The sequence below is a fragment of the Hyalella azteca genome, unplaced genomic scaffold (genome assembly GCF_000764305.2).
Source record: "Hyalella azteca isolate HAZT.00-mixed unplaced genomic scaffold, Hazt_2.0.2 contig12678, whole genome shotgun sequence".
Classification (NCBI taxonomy): Eukaryota; Metazoa; Arthropoda; class Malacostraca; order Amphipoda; family Hyalellidae; genus Hyalella; species Hyalella azteca.
In genome coordinates, this window is record NW_025942630.1 from 286,170 (window position 1) to 308,689 (window position 22,520).

General features: G+C 41.9%; 1 protein-coding gene across 1 annotated transcript in view; it reads right to left on the minus strand.

The window, feature by feature from the left end:
* Window positions 1-11,122: 11,122 nt before the first annotated feature.
* LOC108668835 overlaps window positions 11,123-22,520 on the minus strand; it is an 85,967-nt gene continuing 74,569 nt past the window's right edge. The window contains exons 96-102 of the mRNA XM_047883346.1: window positions 22,208-22,386; window positions 19,966-20,064; window positions 19,159-19,311; window positions 15,850-16,001; window positions 15,291-15,541; window positions 14,515-14,667; window positions 11,123-14,312 (exon numbers count right to left, since the gene is read on the minus strand). Coding sequence (XP_047739302.1) covers window positions 14,089-14,312; window positions 14,515-14,667; window positions 15,291-15,541; window positions 15,850-16,001; window positions 19,159-19,311; window positions 19,966-20,064; window positions 22,208-22,386 — 1,211 coding nt within the window. The 3' untranslated portion in view covers window positions 11,123-14,088. The remainder of the gene's footprint in view (window positions 14,313-14,514; window positions 14,668-15,290; window positions 15,542-15,849; window positions 16,002-19,158; window positions 19,312-19,965; window positions 20,065-22,207; window positions 22,387-22,520) is intronic.

The following is a 22,520-nucleotide window of genomic DNA, read 5'->3' on the forward strand; positions in this document are numbered from 1 at the left end:
CATCACGTGTTCCTCTCACGCACATGAACCCTGAACATCACGTGTTCCTCTCACGCACATGAACCCTGAACATCACGTGTTCCTCTCACGCACATGAACCCTGAACATCACGTGTTCCTCTCACGCACATGAACCCTGAACATCACGTGTTCCTCTCACGCACATGAACCCTGAACATCACGTGTTCCTCTCACGCACATGAACCCTGAACATCACGTGTTCCTCTCACGCACATGAACCCTGAACATCACGTGTTCCTCTCACGCACATGAACCCTGAACATCACGTGTTCCTCTCACGCACATGAACCCTGAACATCACGTGTTCCTCTCACGCACATGAACCCTGAACATCACGTGTTCCTCTCACGCACATGAACCCTGAACATCACGTGTTCCTCTCACGCACATGAACCCTGAACATCACGTGTTCCTCTCACGCACATGAACCCTGAACATCACGTGTTCCTCTCACGCACATGAACCCTGAACATCACGTGTTCCTCTCACGCACATGAACCCTGAACATCACGTGTTCCTCTCACGCACATGAACCCTGAACATCACGTGTTCCTCTCACGCACATGAACCCTGAACATCACGTGTTCCTCTCACGCACATGAACCCTGAACATCACGTGTTCCTCTCACGCACATGAACCCTGAACATCACGTGTTCCTCTCACGCACATGAACCCTGAACATCACGTGTTCCTCTCACGCACATGAACCCTGAACATCACGTGTTCCTCTCACGCACATGAACCCTGAACATCACGTGTTCCTCTCACGCACATGAACCCTGAACATCACGTGTTCCTCTCNCACGCTGTATCATGCCACGCTGTATCATGCCACACGCCCCTAACACCCGCCGCGCTGTATCATGCCACACGCCCCTAACACCCGCCGCGCTGTATCATGCCACGCTGTATCATGCCACACGCCCCAGACACCCTCACGCTGTATCATGCCACAAGTCACGGGCCGGTTGGGTCTGTCTTCAGAGATTGCCAGCAAATATTCCTAAATGAATAAGCCTCCAATAAGGAGTGGTGCGGCTTAATAACAAATAATGAATTTAAGTTCAGTACAAATAATTCAAAATACCAAATATTTTTATATCTTGAAGCATAAATATATGATTTAATTTTTTTTTCATGCTGATAAAATTAATAAATCCATCACTGCCAGGGCGGCTCTCATCGCGCTTTCCGCACCGTTAAGTCGCGGCCGCGAGCCTCTCGATGGCGGCCGTAAAAACAGCCTGACCTTACGGCCAGCCCGGCACGGCAGCGAAACGTTTACGGCCAGGCCGGCACGGCAGCGAGACGTTACGGCCAGATCGGCACGGCAGCGAAACGTTACGGCCAGGCCGGCGCGGCAGCGAGACGTTACGGCCAGTCCGGCACGGCAGCGAGACGTTACGGCCAGGCCGGCACGGCAGCGAGACGTTACGGCCAGACCGGCACGGCAGCGAAACGTTACGGCCAGGCCGGCACGGCAGCGAAACGTTACGGCCAGGCCGTCACGGCAGCGAGACGTTACGGCCAGGCCGTCACGGCAACGAGACGTTACGGCCAGACCGGCACGGCGGTGAAACGTTACGGCCAGACCGGCATGTCAGTGAGACGTTACGGTCAGGCCGGTACGGCAGCGAAACGTTACGGCCAGGCCGTCACGGCAGCGAGACGAGTGACAGCACCGGAGTTACAGCAGCATGCTGCATCAAGAGTGCGACATTAACAGAGCAACAACAACAAAGATGCGCGATCTTAATAGACCTACAGAGAAACGGCTGCAGAGATTAGACCTTATCTCACTTTACGAGCTTGTCAGCTTCTGTCACAGAGAAGCTGTAGGCTCGCCTGACGCGTAAATTAGCGTCTATATCCCACGTTGTTTCGTTCTGTTTCGCCGAACGAAATAAGCGCCTTCTCAGCATCCGCTCAGTTCTCCAGCGACCTACGGGCGATCGTAGGGTGCGCGCAGTAGACGCCTAATACCTTCCAAGGCAGGCACGGCCGAATGTGTACACTATTTTAAAAATTTCACCCAAATTCTTCCCTCTAACCATTTCAATATCGCGTAGTTCCAAATGATGGCAAGCAATTTATTTAAAATTTCTGAATTGCAAATTGATAAAGATTACCCGAGGTAGAACGTTTCAGGGCATCCACCGATTTTATTCCAACTTCTCTGTGAATGAAGTGGGTATAGTTTTAGATGATCAAGTAAATTACTAACCGTACCATGCCATGTGATTAAAATGGCCATAAATTTTTTATGAACCAATTTTTTGCATGACCCTAAAAATTTTGCTTTCAACGATGATAAAAAGAAGTAGCCCATTATACTACCTTCAAAATTCACAGCGCAATTTGTGATCATTTCGACTTGGCTGGGTTTGATGGAAATTTCCGGATTTTTTTTTTATAATCTACGGTTCGTCTAAAATAACTAAATCATATCGCTGCTTTGATTCCAGCTCTGTTTGACTTAAGATCTATCTGGTTCGAGCTGGATACTTTTTTGCTACATCTTCTTCCAGTGCAATGTCAGTAGTGAAAGGATGCCATATCCTTCTTCAGGCCTATGCCACGGTGGCACGTTTCTTTATCCTCTTCCATTGCTATGCCACGGTGGCAGGTTGCCACATTCTCTTCTGGTGCTAGTCAGCGGTGACAGGTTGTCACGTCGGTGACAGGTTGTCACATCTTCTTCTTGTGCTATGCCACGGTGGCAGGTTGCCACACCATTTTCTTGTGCAATGGCCACGGTGGCAGGTTGTCACATCCTCTTCTTGTGCTATGCCTCGGTGGCATGAACGACATCCTCTTCTACTGTCATATGTCAGAAGTTTTGAAAATGCCATGCGAGTACCAAACAGCAATGGCTTGCCCATGTTTTGGAGATATCCATCTTGCACGATCAACTTCAATTTATGACTTATTCCGAAGTCAAAGTTTCAGCCGTGTCAGCGCCGTTTTAAAGTCGGGCGTTCACTGGCCGCCCATAAGCCTTCAGCGATTCGTCAGAAGTATCTGTGAGCTCAGCAGCGGAACAAAAAGTTTCTTAATCAGTGGGCGGGAAATTTAGGAGATGTTCATACAGATGTTGTGCTGCCGCCCGCATCTCAAGTGATGAGGGCGCGACAGAGGAGGAGCAGGATGGTCAACCAGTGAGGCCAGCCACAGTGGAAGCAAAAATCTGAATGAGTCTTAAATTTAACTAATATTCCTTTATACATGACTAGATGGAAGTATAATCTTTTATAACGACGATATTTCTTGTGTACGACTAATCGAATTAAATTTCTAGCATTTAAGTTTTGGTGAAGTGGACCAAGACAGCAAATGTAGTTTGTGAGTGGCATATTTGGTGGGTAGTGGTAGGTTGCTGAATCATGTCAGCCAATCGTGATGCGTATTTTATGATGAGCGAGCTTATGGTTGCTTCAAAATATTCTGTGCCTATGTTTTCCTTGACGGATACAGTACGCTTGAATTGGTTAACTTAACTTAAAATATTTCACAGTTAAACTCACCTAACGTAGTCGATGGTTAACCACGCCCAAATTTTTCGATGGTTCAAGCGGGGATATCATTGTAGGTTCAATTCCGAAGAGGATATTTAATTTCATTCAAGATTCGAATTCAAACATACAAAATCTTAGATAAAAGTTTCATGAGCAGTTAAATTCGAATGGCACAACACATATCTTTTCATTTTTTTCTTATACATATGATCAAGGCTAACCTAAGGTACATTCAAAGTAAAGCAAGTTAATTGAAAAAGTGTTGAAGAAAACGTCTGTTGCCCTGCACAAGCAACAATTGCAGGCTGTCGCAGCAGCGTAGTTGTTCATATCAGGCGCGCTGAGGTCGTTTTATAGACGCTCCGTGGATGCTGTTTACAAGCCATAACCTCAGCTTCTTTATTCCGGCCGTAAATAAAAAGAGCTTTATGGTTGTTAGGGCAACCTTGCACGGATATAAGACGCTGATAAAATAACGGAACGCAGCAATCTAAGTAAGTATCCCCTAACGACCATCGAATCTGCGCCGGCAGCGTACGAGATGTTCAGGCGGAGAAGACGACGGCCGATGATGTGCGTGAAAAAAGTTGAATGCAACATTAAAAGTTTTGCATGTTGAATACTGCATAACTCTTCCGTTAATTATGAAGTCATTTGCAAGGAAAAACGTTATATATCATATTGTTTCAGAAGACGCCCCCTAAAATCTAAAATTCGAGTAAATAGCAAAGCAAGTGCATGCACTATCCAAATATTGTAACAATTGTACGGAATGTGTATTATATGTTTGTGCCACCAAATATTCCTGGAAATAATTCACCATTCCAATTTTCTTAATAGGCCTATAAAAAGTAGAAAAACAAGTCTATGGCTGGCCCCTTTCTCGCGCTATGATCAAGTAAAGTTGGGTTCGCTCCAGCGCCCGACAAAATCGATTGAGCGATTTATATCCCTCGGCCAGGAATGACGGCGAAGACTTTGGTCCAGAGCCCAAACTACCGACCAAATTTCGTCCAAAGTTAGGCCAATATTGGCGAATTGGGATTGCTTGGTGTGCCTTCTATAAAGGCCAAGCCGAGCTCCCAGCGCCGCTATTTAAACGAGAAATTATTCGTTGCATGATGGCCGCTGCCGGAGTTGGTCCGTCGGGAACGAGCTTCGCGGGCACTCGACTTTGCAATTGATAAATGTCGACGCAAATATTCGACGACAGAATTATAATGTGCAGCTTTCATTAAGATCGTATCTGCAAGAGGAGATAATGATACTCAGGAACAGTTATCGTCCAAATAAGAAAAGATTTGTTAAATTTATGAGTGAAAACAAATTACTTTTTATTCTAAGATTGAGACTTTAGCAAACTATATAAATTAAGACTGTGGCATGCTAAATATAAACTTTTACACTTGATTATTCATGTTATCAGTGTTATTAATTAAGTTGGAACACAGCTTTAATCTCCACGTGATTTGATGGTTTGATGTCACAATTGATTTGGATCTTGAAATCAAGGATTGGCTGCCATGAATTAAATCATGACGAAGAGCTTTTTTGTTTCCATTAAAATACTTTTAATGGAAAATACTATTGCAATCAGCTTTCTGGATTCTCCTATCTCATCAGTTATTCCTCATTCACTTCGCCAGTTGTTCCTTATCTACTTCGTCAATTATTCCTTATCTGCTCCACAGTTTTTCTTTAAAGTCTTCCGTTTTAGTCAGGCCTTTTAAGGCATCTCTTTACAACTATTCCTTTAATCGGGACCACATTTACCATAAAAAATATCTTTAAAATCACAATCTCATACAAATCATTAGTAAGGCTTAAAACACTAATATATGTGTTCTTTCCGAAACAGGATAACTTTTCCATCACAAATCACAGGGTTCGGGACCTGTAATTCATTCCGTGTCACCAGCAAGAAGTTGTGGGCGTTCGAGTCTCCGATTGGGCGTATCTCGGATCAAGTTTGGGTACGGGGATCTACTCCAAAATATATTTCTTCGGTCGATTATTGGTGGCTGAAGACTAGCCGAAGATAACCGGCCCACACCTGGCTCTGATTTTAAGTAAGGATCTGTAATGAAGGCAGCCGGCGGGTGTCACTAAACTTGGTGCCTAAGGCCTCATGAGGAAGTTGTGCCAGCAGATCAGGATGTTAATTATGCAAGTTGCTGCAGGGCTGCCAATATCGGCCATCCGACGAATCCCGACGCCCGACAGCAGCCCGACGCCTGATGGCGGCGATTACGACAGCGATCTTCTCGACGACTCCTCATCTCCGGCGGTGATTGTCGGCTGCAGGTAACGTGGTTCTCTGTGGTTGTAAGCTATTGGTTTGGCGGTTCTCTAAGGTCGTCAGGTGCAGATTTGACAGATTTCTGTGGTTTTCGGCAACCGGTTTGGTGGTTCGGCGAAGTCAGCAAAATTTTGTACGCTTAAAAAATAAAATTTGTGCGCTTAACGTTTGCAAGAGACATGCCGTAAAAATTTCTGTGAAAGTTATTAGACACACATTTCTAATGATGAAATATAATATATACGCAGTGATAGAGCTGCGGTATTATAACTATAAAAGATTTTAAATTTACACGTGTTTCCACAACAATGTTTTGTGCTCGTGGCATGAGAAACACAATTCAAAATCTCAACTCTTTCAGCTTCCGGCAGAACACGCCAAGGAAATTCAGGCTGCCTGAGCTGAAGCAGCCAAGAAACCTAGTTTGCCCTAATCAAGGTCGTTAGGAGACTTCTAAATAAAGTGAAGTCTGCCCAAGTTTTGACAGGGGGACTTTAAGACGATCAGGCTCTACTGAAGCAGCGGCAAGCATGTTATACACCAAACTTTATTAACCAATAAATTAGTAATATTTTTTGCTTATTTCAACAAGTTTATATCAAATACTAGCTAGGATTTTGCTGTTCGTTGTTCGGACTGTCACACGAAAAGATTCCAAATCCTGAATATCGCTGATTGTTTTTGTCAGTTTCTTTTTTTATTATTATATAATTTGCAACTTATTTTACATTTGTTTGACTAATTTGAGGATAATTTATTTATTTATTTCTCTCGTATGACAACTGACAACATATTTCAACTTTCTTAAAAACATTTAAAAATATATTCATAATTTTTTTAAACGACAGATTCTTTGTAAATAAAGTTTACCCTTCTGAATATTTTTGTTTTTACTCATTTTGCACCGGCATATGCGGCTCTAAAATAAAAGAATTACAAGATTCCTGTGGTTATTGCAATTCCATTTCGGATGATTCGAACGATTCAATCTTTGAAGATGTAAACGATTATTCCTCGTATGATTCGAACGATTATATCTCGTATGATTTAAACGATTATATGTATCTCGTATGATTCAAACGATTATATCTCGTATGATTTAAACGATTATATGTATCTCGTATGATTCAAACGATTCTATCCCAGAAGATTCAAACGATTATACCTTGTATGATTCAAATGATTCCGTCTCGGAAGATTCAAACTATTATACCTTGTATGATTCAAATGATTCCGTATCGTAAAATTCAAACGATTCTGTCGCTTATGATTCAATTGTAATTCAGCAGGGACCCATTTCACAGGCCCGACTCACTTATTCTAAGTTAGAGCCATAGCGAGGTCTTGCTTAACGACCTGAGCAGCAGATCACTCACCAGCTCTGGAATTACCCCCTGCCAACCCGTGCGCTTCAGTCATTTGTTTTGTGAGGTTTCCATGACTCTATTTAATTTATGACATTTGTAAAAAATTTCTGAATTTATGGCATTTTTAAAAGAATTATCATTTGTAATATTTTGTACATGAGGATTCGATATTAAGCAGTTATTGGCGGAATTTTCAAGTGAATTTTCCATGAGTTCCTGTCCAGATTTTTTTTTGTTAAATAAGAGTTGAATTTTAATTCTCCCCTGGAGCGAGCTGACTCCCGGAGCCCGCGCTGAAGAGGCAAATGAGCGGTCAGCGCCGGCGACACTCCCATGCATCTGAGCTCCATATGCATGCGCCTTAGCCGCTGAAATTAGGCGTCTCTCTAAAGTGAAATAAAATATAATACTGAATTATTATTCCTGAGAACATGCTGAAGTTTTGCTAGTACCAAGTAACTGAAACATGTACGCCGGCACATGTTTTATGAGGAAAATTTCAGGTGAACTATGGACTTTGCATCACTCTCGATTTTTATTTTTGAACATATATTTCAAAATATTGTATAATTTATAGACTGTATGTAAGTTTATCCCACACTTTAAGTATCAAAATCCCGTTTTAGCTGCTGTAAATGATCAAAAATAATCCATAATTTGTTATAAATGTATAGATCTGTTGCAAGCATTTCCTACGTGGAAAGGCTGAGAGAATTAGTGCATTGACGGTTAATTGATTTGAATAAACCCTTCTATGGATAAAAAAACTATAAAAATAAAAGAACTCATTTCATATGTCAGGTTGATCTAATTTCCGACATATGAGCAGCATAATCTATTTTGTTTTCGAGCACAATTTCGGCGTATGAATGCAAGACAATAAGAAGACAATGATATTAATTACTCAGAAACTATAGCAATATCGATAATCGCAGACATTGGCAACGCGATAACGAGAGGCACTGTAACCATTCCATTGATGGTTAGTGTCATCATGCGACGCTCTCGTTGGTCTGAATGTTGTGTCTGCTATAATATCATTTCATTGTGTACTTATCATTTCCATGTGCCTCAACACACGCCATCATTCTTCCTATAAACGTTATACCACGGTATCATTTTCATGCGTTTTATTGTATGATTTTGACATACCATAACATTTATTATACATAACGTGTTTTTACCATCCCATGAAATATTTTTTTCAAGCCGAGCTATCATCCTCAATCTCCCTACACTAATCGACCTCATCATCCTCACATCCAGTCTTCTGAATAGAGAATATCATCGTCCCCAGTATTGCATTATACGACGTCATCCTGCGTCAAATTATTCCAGCGTTTCATCGTCATTTGGCGACGCATAATTCTGGCCGCGACGTCCTGGACGACGCAATATTCTTGTATGTTGGGCGCTTGTCGCCGGCTTAAATATATCGGCGTTCTAGCGAGAGGTCCATTGTGGAAGAAACTTAATTCCCGAGCTATCGCCGCACAAAATTGCTCCCGATATTGCGCTTGCCAAGAACCTTGCCAATTTGTTGTGAAATTTCCTCATTGAAGCGGTGATAGGAGCTTGAACGCGTCGAGGCCCGCGGCAACAAATGACCTTTCGATTAAATTTCTGACGTCAAACAAGCAATGTTGGGCACTGAAATAGTAAATACGACCTTTATCATTTTATTTTTTAGAGTTTTAACCCATTTACAGAATGAAATTTAAGTTAGGCTAAATTTAAGTTAATGACCTTCATGAATGTTTATTAGGCAGTGGAAATTAGTTTCCAAATAAACACTCTTATAATAAATATATTCCAATTACAAATTCAAACCAATTTTACACCGATTACGTCATCGTAAATGATATTGCAGCGTTTCAACTCCACTTTATTATTGAAATTCTCTTTCTAACTCCCAGTTTTCTCAACGGGAGATGACCGTCCGACCATCGTACCTCTATCGAGCATGTGTTGGCTGCAATCACGAATATGTTAGCAATAAAGGAAGATTTGGCGTATATAATCACGTATATGTTAATAGTATGTTCCTGGTGTCAATCAAGGATGATTTTTATGCAATCAAGTGTCAGTATGTTGTATGTTATTCAACATACTGCAATCAAGTGTCAGTATGTTGGATGTTATTCAACATCCCTCGGCTTAGGCTGACACGTCACCAGAAGCCAGCGTTGCTGCTCGCGATGCTCGCTATCAACGCCCGCCAGCGACGTCCTGGCCGAGGATCACATTCATCCCTTCATTCATCCCTTCATTCATCCCTTCATTCATGCCCCCATGCATTAATCCTGAGCAGTCCTTACACGCATCATGCCTCACACACTATGACATCATGCCTCAGTGCTTCGAACCAAATACTAGAATCATGGATCTCAAAGGTGGATCATATCAATATTTTGTTCAACTGTTTACCATCATGCATGGTTACCTTTTTATTTCGAATACATTTTCACTTCGCCTCGTATCAATATTACCGAAATAGTTCTTATCATGACACGCTGCATTTCACTCGTTATATCATCACTTATCACACACAAATATCTCTTATGTCTCTTACTATTTTTACTTGCATACCTCGATGCCTCTAGACCATTCGCCCTTCTCCTCCTTCATACTTCAATGAATCTCACGCTACACCTTCATCATACCTCAACACTTCTCACTCTTACGCTACACCTCCATCATACCTCAACACTTCTCACGCTACACCTCCATCATACCTCAACACTTCTCACGTTACACCTCCATCATACCTCAACACTTCTCACCTTCATCTCCATCATACCTCAACACTTCTCACCCTCATCTCCATCATACCTCAACACTTCTCACCCTCATCTCCATCATACCTCAAAACATCTCACCCTCATCTCCATCATACCTAAACATTCCCCACTCTCACCCCCGTCCCTCACCCCCAGCAGGTGAGTGCAGCCCCCTCAACCCCGGGGCAGAAGCCATAAATCTACGGACGGCGCTCGCCATTGAACAACATCGTCAGCATTATCAATCTCGGCGCCGTCCAGCCGCTCGTATATCTCGGGCCAAATAAACATGCGAATCTGATGCGTGAAAAATACAGAACTTTTTCTCGTTGCCCTTCAAGACGAGCGGACTTTAACCCATGAAAGATGTTCACTTTTTTGTCTTTACTTGAAGTGCTTCGTGTACAACGGCTTTTCAGAGTCGCCTGATTCAGAGTCAGAGCCTGAACGATGAATTCAGAGTCAGCGCCTGAACGATGATTCAGAGTCAGCGCCTGAACGATGATTCAGAGTCAGCGCCTGAACGATGATTCAGAGTCGGCGGCTGGACGATGCAGAGGGACGGTATCTGTGCAGCATAAGGAGTCAGAGCTCGCTAGGATCGTCGCGTGGCAGGAGTTGTGCTGTATTGAAAAAGACGTGGTCTCGTGCAGGTAGTGATATGTACAAACAGCTTACTCAATGATTTAGTTTAATATTCTATTTCACTTTTTCATTTATATTATAATGCTAATTTCATTCTTAAATGCCTGGTTTAACGCCACGTGTAAACTCTAGCCTGAAATGCATTTTGATTTTTGTCAAGTTGTTATCATGATGCAAGTTCAAGCTCTCCTTCAACAACTCGCAGTTATTAGCATAGGAAGGCTAAATTTCTTTACACGGCTCTCCAAAATATTTAAAAATAAATAATAAATAATCATATATACTCGTTGATGTCAGCACACTGAGTCCGAGTGTTTCCTCACTACATTCGTTTCAGCGGGCGATAAGGGAAGCCTTCTTGAAAAACTTTTCATGTTGCATCTAACTATTAATCTTGCATTTATATAGTTTCATTGTACTGGTTGTTTGCTCTTAAGAAGCGATGCCTACGTGTACCCTCCGCTAGACTTGATGTGATGTAAAATAAGAAAATCAAATTGGACATCTCTTCGTTAAAATTTTTATTACGGGAACAATAGCATTAAAATGAACTAACCGATGTCCAGACAGACGCCCTGTTGCAAATTGAAGCCGGTGAGCATGAATAACTGGCATGTTGTCCGCTATTCAATGGCTCCACATAAGCTGTCGGTAATGTAAAACATTGATGTTATATTAATTGTTTATTAACATTGATGGTAATATTTATTGTTTATTAACAATGATGTTAATATTAATTGTTTATTAACATTGATGGTAATATTTCTTGCTTATTACCATTGATGGTAATGTTAATTTTTTATTAACATTGATGGTAATATTTCTTGCTTATTACCATTGATGGTAATGTTAATTTTTTATTAACGTTAATGCTAATATTAATTGCTTTTAATAATGAATACCGCCATGATCAAAACTTCCATGATCCAGGACCAGACGATACACCAAGATGAGCAATTTAGTGTAACTATTCAATCGCCTTGAAAATTTTTTACAATTTAAATCTAAGTTTTATACATTGAATACTCGACGATTTCTTTAAACACAAATAATATGAGCCTAAATGTTACGTGACTACACATTCTGGCAAATATAACATCCGGAAAAATGCCTATATAATGCACAGTAGAAATCCTGTCAAGATTATATTGAAGATAATATGCAAATAATATAAATTAACATACAGCAAACTTTCATCATTCTTCATAGAATACAATTCTCCACACAGATTTCGGTGCCGCTGACTAACACATACTATGCATACTCTCACAACCGCCTCTCAGCCAATAAGAAATGATGGAGGAGTATATTGAATTTTAGCTTCAGATTGCCATTTCCCAAACCCTCTTCTCGGTTCAGGAAAAACTTTCGCCAACAGTTATCGGTCCTACCCTGCAGCTTCACCTAAGCTGCCGCTCAGCGGTAGAGACAGCTCCTGTGCACAATGTTTCTCGAACATTTGCTCCCCGGGCGACTTCAATCTTGGTTCCCAAACATTCTTGCGGTTCTCGAACATTCTCGCGGTTCTCCACTAATTTCTCGATGCTCAACTACTTGCTCGGTTCTCCACTACTTGCTCGGTTCTCGGACTCTTGCTCGGTTTTCCACTGCTTGCTCGGTTCTCGGACACTTGCTCGGTTCTCCACTGCTTGCTCGGTTCTCCACTGCTTGTTCGGTTCTCCACTGCTTGCTCGGTTCTCCACTGCTTGCTCGGTTCTCGGACACTTGCTCGGTTCTCCACTGCTTGCTCGGTTCTCCACTACTTGCTCGGTTCTCCACTGCTTGCTCGGTTCTCCACTACTTGCTCGGTTCTCGGACACTTGCTCGATTCTCCACTGCTTGCTCGGTTCTCCACTACTTGCTCGGTTCTCAGGCACTTGCTCGATTCTCCACTATACTTGCTCGGTTCTCCACTACTTGCTCGGTTCTCGGCCAGTGGCTCGGTTCTCCACTGCTTGCTCGGTTCTCGGACACTTACTCGGTTCTCCACTACTTACTCGGTTCTCCACTACTTGCTCGGTTCACCACTACTTGCTCGGTTCTCCACTACTTTCTCGGTTCTCCACTATTAGCTCGGTTCTCTACTACTTGCTCGGTTCTCCACTATTAGCTCGGTTCTCCACTGCTTGCTCGGTTCTCGGACACTTACTCGGTTCTCCACTACTTGCTCGGTTCTCCACCACTTGCTCGGTTCTCCACTACTTGCTCGGTTCTCCACTACTTTCTCGGTTCTCCACTATCAGTTCGGTTCTCCACTACTTGCTCGGTTCTCGGCCACTGGCTCGGTTCTCCAATACTTGCTCGGTTCTCCACTACTAGCTCGGTTCTCCACTACTTGCTCGGTTCTCGGCCACTAGCTCGGTTCTCCACTACTTTCTCGGTTCTCGGCCACTAGCTCGGTTCTCCAATACTTACTCGGTTCTCCACTACTTGCACGGTTTTCCACCACTTGCTCGGTTCTCCACTATTTATAAGGTCTTTATGCACTTGCACAGGTCTCAGCAAGTTGCTCGCTCACAATCTCTTGCTTGGCGCTCAATCAATTATTCGGTTCTCGAACACCTCGGTTCTCTACCACTTGTCAGATTAACGACCAAGAGCGAAGTTCTCGACCAACTGTTTACTTAAAAAGCATCCCTTATTCTTCACTTTTAACACCTTCCATTTGAAGATTTATTCAACAAAACGGTCCTAAAATTTGTATTTGCCTCCACAGACTCCAAATTAGGTGTCTTAGCTTGCTCACTTTGCGAGTGCCTCACCGCATTTCTGCAGCCCACTGGTCTTTCGACAACCTTCTCACTCAACTCGCGGCTACACTATTGGAAATTCTTAATTTCATACAGCCCATCACTTGGTATAATCTCGTTTTTCACTTTCAACACTTCTTCGTTCCCGACAGCCTCATCATTTCCACATCATTTTCATGCACCTCCTCACACTTGAACAGCAAATTGACATTTGCATTTCCTTCGAACTTATTGACGCCTTAGTTACTTTCCTACAGCCTATTCTCTTTAAGTTAGCCTCTCAGCTTTTATACAACGTTCCACTTTACGACAGCCTCCGCGCTTTTCGGGAGCCATTACGCTTCTAATTAACAAACCATCTTTCTTATTAACCGGTTCCCTGCTTTTAAATACCCCCACGCTTTTTGGAACTACCTGTCCTTCCAACTGCCTTTTTGCTTTTTGAAAGCCTCCTATTACTAAAAGACAGATTTCTCTCTTTTTGACAGCCTTTTCACTTTTCGACCGCTTTCTCATTTCTCATTGACATTTTCGTTTTTCACAGTCAGCGAATTCCAAATAGCCACTGATGAACATCAAGGCTTTCATCAGCGGCATGAATATATTATCTGTCACCCTCCTTCATCTTCAAATTCCTCTCCTAATCACTGATTCTTCTGCTCTCGACCACAGTACCGTTCTCGCCAAACTCAGAAACTCTTCTCGGCAATATCAGTTCATTACTGACTCTTCAGGTCTAGGGTAGAACTCAGTCTCGTCTACAATAGGTTGGTCTTTCAACGCCCGTTCCTGGCTACAAGGCACACAGGTACAAGACTTGATGTTGTAGCGCCTGATGTTGAAGAAGCCTGGGTTGCAGTAAAGGCGAACGGCGATCTCTTCGTAGTCGCTGGGCTGGCAGCAAAAACATTCGTTCTCCAACTGCGGTGCAACACCTGTGTGGGTAAAAGTGGTCATGACACATGTGTGTAGGCCTAAATGCTAGATTATTCATTAAATTTTCTCTCGCATCTCATTCATCTCGCATCGTACAATGTCATCGCATTCATCCCAGCCTTACTATAAATAGCGAAACTCTGCCATCCACTCCTCACATTCTCTTGCTCCTGACACCTGCTTTTTCACTCCAACACTCACCCCGCATCCTGTATGCGGTGCTGGAGTCGCAGTGTCCCTCGCAGATGTTGAGGGGGATAGGTTCGGTGTTGCTGCACACGCCCAGTCCGCGGTTCTGGATGGTGAACATACCCACCGTGTCCTTAGGGTCCATGGGGGTCGCCTTGCAGTCTCCTGCTCGAGATCACAGAAATAATTAGTGAGAATTGGAAATGAGATATATGGCCAAGTGTCGTCAAAAATGGCGAATAGTTGTCGTCAAAAACCAAATATGGCCAAATTTATTAAAATCGCGATTTTTCGTATGAAAATCTTTTACATGAAAAATGCAGGTTCTTCTCGAGCAGTACATAACTCCTCCAGTCTCTAATATGTACGCAACTGTTGCTGGGGTGTTCCATATTCAAGCTAGCTTAAGTCTCATGAGGTCGATTATTTTCCGAGTGATGTTTTCTATTGAAATGGAGAAATCTCTCACTATCTGCACAATTGTTAGTATGATAATTTACAAACTGCAGAGAAAAAAGTCACTTCAAAGCATTGTAACTTTTAATCATGGGTGAGAGGCACTCTTTTGAGCATTACTCCACAGAAAATGATTGACTTTTTCGATTAATCTGAGAAATTCTATTCTAAGTTCGTGTGCACAAATTAATCTGATGAACAGATTCCTTTTTCAAAAGAAATTGAAATATGTATATGAAGCTATCCTCACCTAATGAGTTTCGCCTGAGACCCACCAAATGACTGAGAATATTACCAGTAAGACGACAGGGATAAAAATGAGCAGTACTCACGTTTAGCAACCAAAGTGACGTTGCAGAGCTGACAACAGCCAGTCTCATCGTAGTAGACTTCTTGTGGTGGACACTCTGGGTTGAAGTAGGGACACTCCCTCTTGACCACGACCGTCGCCAGGACGTCGTCCCTGATCTGGCACGTGAACTGGTAGCACGCGTCTCCGGGACTCTGCCATGTCTCGCCTACTTCATATAGACGTCCGCCATCCACGCAGTGCGTCGGGATGCAGCGACCGCAGCACAGAGAACTGCGGTTGCAGGTAAAGTGTGAATTATGATTTTTCCATCAATAAATATTCAGAGAAAATGAGAAGAGCTCAAGACCTACAAGCAGAGAGTAGAATTTTAATCATTTATATAAATAGCGTGACATATTCATTCAAGAGTGGTTATTTACACTCGTCGTCGATGCATGGAGTCGGGATACACTTCAATAAGATAATTACAAGAAGCTGGTGAATCCTAGTATGATCAATTCAAATTATTATGCCCAGTCGAAGCCAATTATTTCATTTTTAGGGCCTGGAATTGAACATGAATAGGGCCCATTGAGTACCTGCCAGCCGGAGGGTCATAGTAGGTGCTGCCCAGCGTACAGTCAGTGGAGCAGGCTTGCTCCTTCTCCTTCCTGGTGACATTACCGTCAGGCCCCACGACGCACTCGAGGGTTACGCAGCGGTCCTCAGGGTCAGCGATTGCTTTACCGGGCTGAACAGTCACGGCAAAACGTAATAATTACCATCTACTTGCATCGTCTCTCAGGGTAATTTTGCAAGACAGTATAAGAAGTAAAGTTTACATGTGTAAGTGGCATATTTTCGTTACGAAAATGTATGAAAGTAAAGAAGTTAAATCAGATAATGTTGAATTTGAAATATGCGTTAACAGAAATTGAACTGGAAAGTTAAAAGGAGAAAAAATAGACCAGCTTGGGTGCTCCATTAAGATTTCAGCAGTCAACTGCTCTTCGGGACTTCCTCTTGGAAGTCAGCGTGGCATGAGGGCGGTTTTGGGGATAGAAGAGAATTTCGCGGACGTAATTTCAATTTAGGTGCCGTGCCGGGAATATTTCCCTCAAATTTAGGGAGCCACGAACCAAGGTGCATTTGTCGGCGTTCAATTAACTTAAGGGAAGATCACGTCGAAGAGAGACGGCTGAGCTGCATGGCTGAGCGGGGTTAGGGGGCTGCTGGATGGCGGGGTTAGGGTTTGGACTGGGTGGTGGTGTGTGAGGATGTGGTGGGAGCGAGCTAAGTTAGTGTTGTGGTGGGAGATGTGTTAGTGTAAGGTAGTGATGACGTGAAATATTGACGTGTATGGTAGTGGTGACGATGGTGAGAGATTACAATGATACACTAACAGTGTATTAAGTCAAAATCATATAAGAAGTTGTAAAGCTTACATATATTTGCCGAAATTTGTGTTTCAGTTTGTGTGTTTGAATGGTCCCGGAAACCTGATGGGGCGCGTATCCAGGATACTTGACGTGTGGGTATATTGTATATAGGCGCTGTTGGGGCGCGTATCCAGGATACTTATCGTGTCGGGTTATTGTATATAAGGGCTGTTGGGGAAGGGCTGTTGGGGTGCGTATCCAGGATACTTATCGTGCCGGGTTATTGTATATAGGGGCTGTGGGGCGCGTATCCAGGATACTTATCGTGTCGGGATGCCCGGAAAATTTATTCTTAGTGGCAGAATAAGCAGGCATTGTAAACTGAAAGGAAGGATTGGACCAAAAATTGGCATTTCATGGATTGGTGTATATAAATTTGATTTGTTGAACGAAAAAGATATACTCTTCTTTTTAACGGAATTCAAACGAAAGTCATATGTCGGAATTGGGTTGAATCGGGTCTTCCATCCTTTTTTACTTATCTAATTTTCATTCGCAGAATTCGACATGACGGGATTTTGGAAAACGGGATTTCATAATTGCAGCGATAATGGATCCGAAGTAAAACCTGGTTAACCGGTTAATATTTAATACAATTAAGGCGCCGAGTAACGGTGATAAATCTCATGTCTCTACTCATGATGCTTTGTGCCGAATACAATTTTAAAACTATTTTCAAAGAGGCACAAAAAATCCGTAAATAATGAAAGCATTGAGACGTGATTTTAGATTTTGAGGCATTATTCTACAGTGTTAGAGCATGATTTTAGAGCGTCGAGGCATGATTTTAGAGCATTGAGGCAGGATTTTATAGCATTGTGGTTTGATCTTATGGCTAGATTCCATCATTTTGAAGCATTAAGGTATGATATTACAGGATTGCGTCATGATTTTTGAGCACTGAGTCATGATTTTAAAGCATTGAGGCATGATTTAGCGAAGAAGTAGACGTTCACCCAGCGACCTTTAAGAAGAGCTCGTCTGCAATATAGGAAGTGGGGGCTTGACTTCATGTGAGGTGAACCTCGAAAATTTCTTGCCGAGGGCTTGCGGACACCATAGAAATTCCTCATTACGGACCAGGCCGAAATATTTCGCAAAATATTCTCGCTTAAGAGGTCAATTTGATAAAAAGTGCTCCTCGTGTAGAGCTTCCAGAATTTTAAAGATGAGTAGCGTCAAGTTATTGGAATTTTCAAGATTTTTTACTGAATAACATTATGCTGCAAACATTGAATATGGTTGTTGAACCCGCTTAAGAAAAAACTGGAAAATTTGCGATGAGCTTGCAAATAAAGCACAGCTTTCCAGTCAGCAACTTAGATGCTTGAATTTGCACTAGCTTTTATAATAAACCGGAAGCATATTTCTCTTTACTTTTTCTTCTTTTCGTCAACTACCAAATCAAAATTATAAAATGTCTAATCTTCCATTGAAAGTCTCATTCAAATATAATGATTTCCGGAAGCCCTATATACGGCCTACAGCAACAAGGTAGGCCGTATAGTGTATATGTATATCCTCACCTTCATAACCTTTCCTATTAAAACAAAAAATGTATCAACTACTCACACATAAAATTAATTCAAAATTGCAGCATGACACTGCGCTGCTAAGGAAGCTAATGCTTGACATTTAAGAATCCCATTGACTCTTACGACGATTCCTTTCAATTTCGCTAATGATTTGCACACTAACGCTGAGTTAGTTAAGCAAAGAGCCGCTCAAACCTCAAGTTAAGGCGGAATTCTGTGCTATACTTACGTTCGTAATGTAAAGTAAACTTGAATATCTAATTTTAATGAAAAAATATGCAATGACATGGAATGGAATAAAATCAAATTCATATACCTATATAGACACGATCATTATCGTGTATACGCGCCAGAAGCGCCCCTATATATTTTCAGAGTCGAGCTTCAAACGATCATAAAATGTATATAAATAAATATATTCCTTTAAGCAGGTTTCATTGAAGACCAGAGAATTTGTTTTGTTGACAATTTCATATTAGTATTTTCAATATATTGAACAATATTTTTAATTTGCGCGGGTAAATCGAAAATCTGGGTACCGATGGACATTTTTATTTCGTTAACGACGTTTCGAATGTATCATCATTCATTATCAAGTTACAAGACGAATTTAGTGATGAAATTTGGACCGACGGAAGTACAAAGTCATGTAAATAAGATACAACTCAAAAATTAATCTGGTTAGAAGTATTTGCAATTATTTTCTAATAAACCGTAAAAAATAATCCGGTTGGAAATTTGGTAACCTGCTTTTGGATATCCCAGCGCCAGCAATAAGTTTTCTTCAACTCATTGAAAAAACGAATAAGAAGATTGTTAATAAAAAGCAAACTCTGGTTTTGATTTAATAGACGTAAATTCAACGTTTCAATTCTTCATCAACGTTGATTCATTTCCAGATTCCCAATTGAACTAGAGAGTAACCCTCACTCACAGGGAGAGGGACGCCGTTGTAGAGACATCCCACCCTGACGTGTGCGGGACAGCAGTGGCCGGGACGCGGTGTGCTGCTGTAGGAGTAAAGCGCCAGCTCCTCCGCGTCAGGGGTGTCGCACACCACCTCCGTGGCGCGGGTCTCCAGCGTCCCCTGCTCCAGACATACGACATGTCTTACGATGGTCGTAAGTTGTACAATGATTCCTAACTACAATTTAAAATATGAGAATAAAATTAATTAGGTTAACGGTGTGAATAAATTTTAGCAAAAATATATACAGCTGAATTATAATTTTTTAAATTGAGACCTCATAACAATTGTAATACAAGATTCTTGTGCACTTACTACTGCGCTAGACCTGCCGCACTGCACGCATTAAGTAAAACCCACTGAGCCCCGATGTCCCGCCCCCAATGATGATCAATTCCCCCACATTATGAAGTTATGAACATTAACGTGATCTACGCTCAAACAAACTTAGCAACGTTTACTCTGATTTGCAGCTGACGCGAAGACTATTTTTGACACTATTTTAGGCAATAACTAATTGAATATCACGACGCCGATTAAAAAAATGCTTCCAGCAGCAAAAGAAGTAAGCCACACCTTAGAACATGACGCTTCTCTTTATTCTGAAGCATGAAAAAATTCGCGCCGATTATGACGCTTAATTTCTGTCTTCCCAACTTAAACAAGAAAATAGAATTTCACAAGAAACAAGTAAAAAAGAAGAACTTAAATTAAAACTGATAAAAAAACACGACATCAACAAAGCAATATCATGAAGACGAAGATCTTCTTCACCTTGACGTAGTCTTTGACGCAGCGATAGTTGATGCAATGGTCGTCCGACGTCCACTCCTCGTCAGGCCGACGTGACACTCCTTCGTGCACGCACTCGATCTGGACGACGAGGCCAATGACGAAGTCGATGCATCAAATAAAGGAAATTACTAAATGAAATGAAAAAAATTATGAGATTTAATGATAGAGACATTCACATGAACCGTGCAATATGCACATGTGGTCAACATTAAAGTTAACGGGAGCAGCGACTGAATATTTACTGCCATGTAGAATTTTTCTCGCTCGATGATGAAGCACCTGATCGAACGTGCACTACATTGTTCTATGAAATGAACACTAACTTTTTGACCGTAAAATTTGCCTTAATATTCCAGCAGTAATCCTGATTCTACTCGATCGATGATATCAATGAAATAAAAAGTTTCCGTAAAATTATCGGATCAAATGAGCTATTCGAACCAAATCCTGCATGTTGCAGCTTCACCTCCGCGGCGCGCACTACATCGCACGTCGGCTGGTAAACATTAAGCATGCCGAGAAAGTTCCTATCAAGTTTCCCAGCCTTCAATTGTTAAAGTATAGAAGAGAAGTGTCCCGATTTGCACGTAAAATGACAGGAAAATCTCATGATTTGCAAAAATGGTGAAGCCTCGCGATTTGTACAGAAAATGACCGAGAAGCCTCAAGATTTTTACTGAAAATTACGAAAAGCCTTGCGATTCGCACTGAAAATGACACAGAAGCCTCACGATTTGTACGAAAAATGACGAAAAGCCTCACAATTTTCATTGAAAATTGAGGAGAAGTCTCACGATTTGTACTGAAAGTTAAGGAGAAGTCTTATTATCTGTAATAAAAATTAGGAAAAAAGCCTCACGATTTTTACCGAAAATGGCTTGAAACCTTGAGATTTGCACTAAAAATATAAAAGAACCCTCACTATTTGTACATATTATAATGTAAAAAAAATTCTCACTACTTGCATTGGAAATAAAGAAGAAGCTTCATGATTTGCACTGATGATGACAGAGAAAACTCTCGGTTTAAGCTAAAAATAATAAAGAAGCTTCTCATTTTGCAAGCATTTTTCCGTGCAGCATTTGCCGTCGGTGTCTTGCAGACTCAGCTGCTCCTGCCTTGAATTCGGATGAATCGAGATGGCATGATTGTACACTAATTATTATATGGTTTTTAAACTTTTTTAATGCTTAATTTCACAACAGAGTCTATGGCTGGAAAAAATTTTTATGACTTGCGTAACCTTCGCTTGATTTCTCGAAAAAATTTTACTTGCAGACGACTTTACGGTAGTTTTAATGCGGCTCAATTTCACGATACTTCCAAGATTTTACGATTTTCGCACGCATTTTCTCTAGATCTTGCTTTCAGGACCAAGAATTGTTACCACTTTAAAGTTTGGGGCACCTTACATCTTCATCTTTATTTTTTAAATTTTTCTATTGTCTTTATAAGCACCCTTTTGTTCAAGCAAAAATTCAACATGACACAGGACCGAATGTCGTAATTCAAAAATGTCGGAGTAAATGTCGTCACTACCATATTCTTCCCTAATGTGGGAAATACTTCTTCTTTTCCATTGATCAACAAATTCAAAATCTTGATATATCAACAACTATATTCATACGATCAAGACAGTTAAGACTATACGTTATAGTTCCAAACAACAACTGAAAAAAAGCCTTGATAAAATCAGCGAAGACCTTTCAAGCTGGCTATTCTTTTTTTCATAACAGTAAAACCTCAAAACAACGAAACTTCAGTCCGTTAAAATGGCGCTGATGCTTCAACAAAAGTTGGAAAGCATCCAACTTGTTGAACCGAAAACCTGCTCAACTTTTCGACGGGAGGCTTTGCGAAGCGTCCGAAAATTCCATACAATAAAATTTAGATTGCAAATATAGTCAAAGGGAACATCGGGCACAAATGTTGAGTATAAAACTACAACGAAAACAATGAAGCTTGCTGACTGCGATTCTACAAGCACGGTGGCGCTGGATATTGTAACAAGTGGTTACAATATCTAGCATAGTATTTGTCCTGATAATTCATTGTTTAATAACATGAAAGCAAAACTCACAGGACCCTGACCTGCACACACAACATTCTGACCTGTACACACAGCACACTAACCTGCACACACAACACACTAACCTGATCACGCACAGACTATAGTGACTTGCGCACACAGCAAATTGACTTGATCACACAGCACACTGACCTGCACACATGACCCGCAGCACACTTGCGGGTACAGCGGTGTGGGTTCATAGGTCCAGCCGTCAGCGCAGGACTCGTCGCAGGTCAGGAACTTCTCGCGCTTCTCGACGCGGCCGCTGGCGCTGCGCTCACACGCCACCGAGCGACACCCGTTCACGGGGTCCGCTAACTCGTCCCCAATTGGGGCGGGGACACGGGGGCTCAAGTGGGGGAATTGATCATCATTGGGGACGGGGACACGGGGGCTCAAGTGGGGGAATTGATCATCGTTGAGTAGTAATTAGTTCGTATATAAGTACTTATCTCGTTAGTTT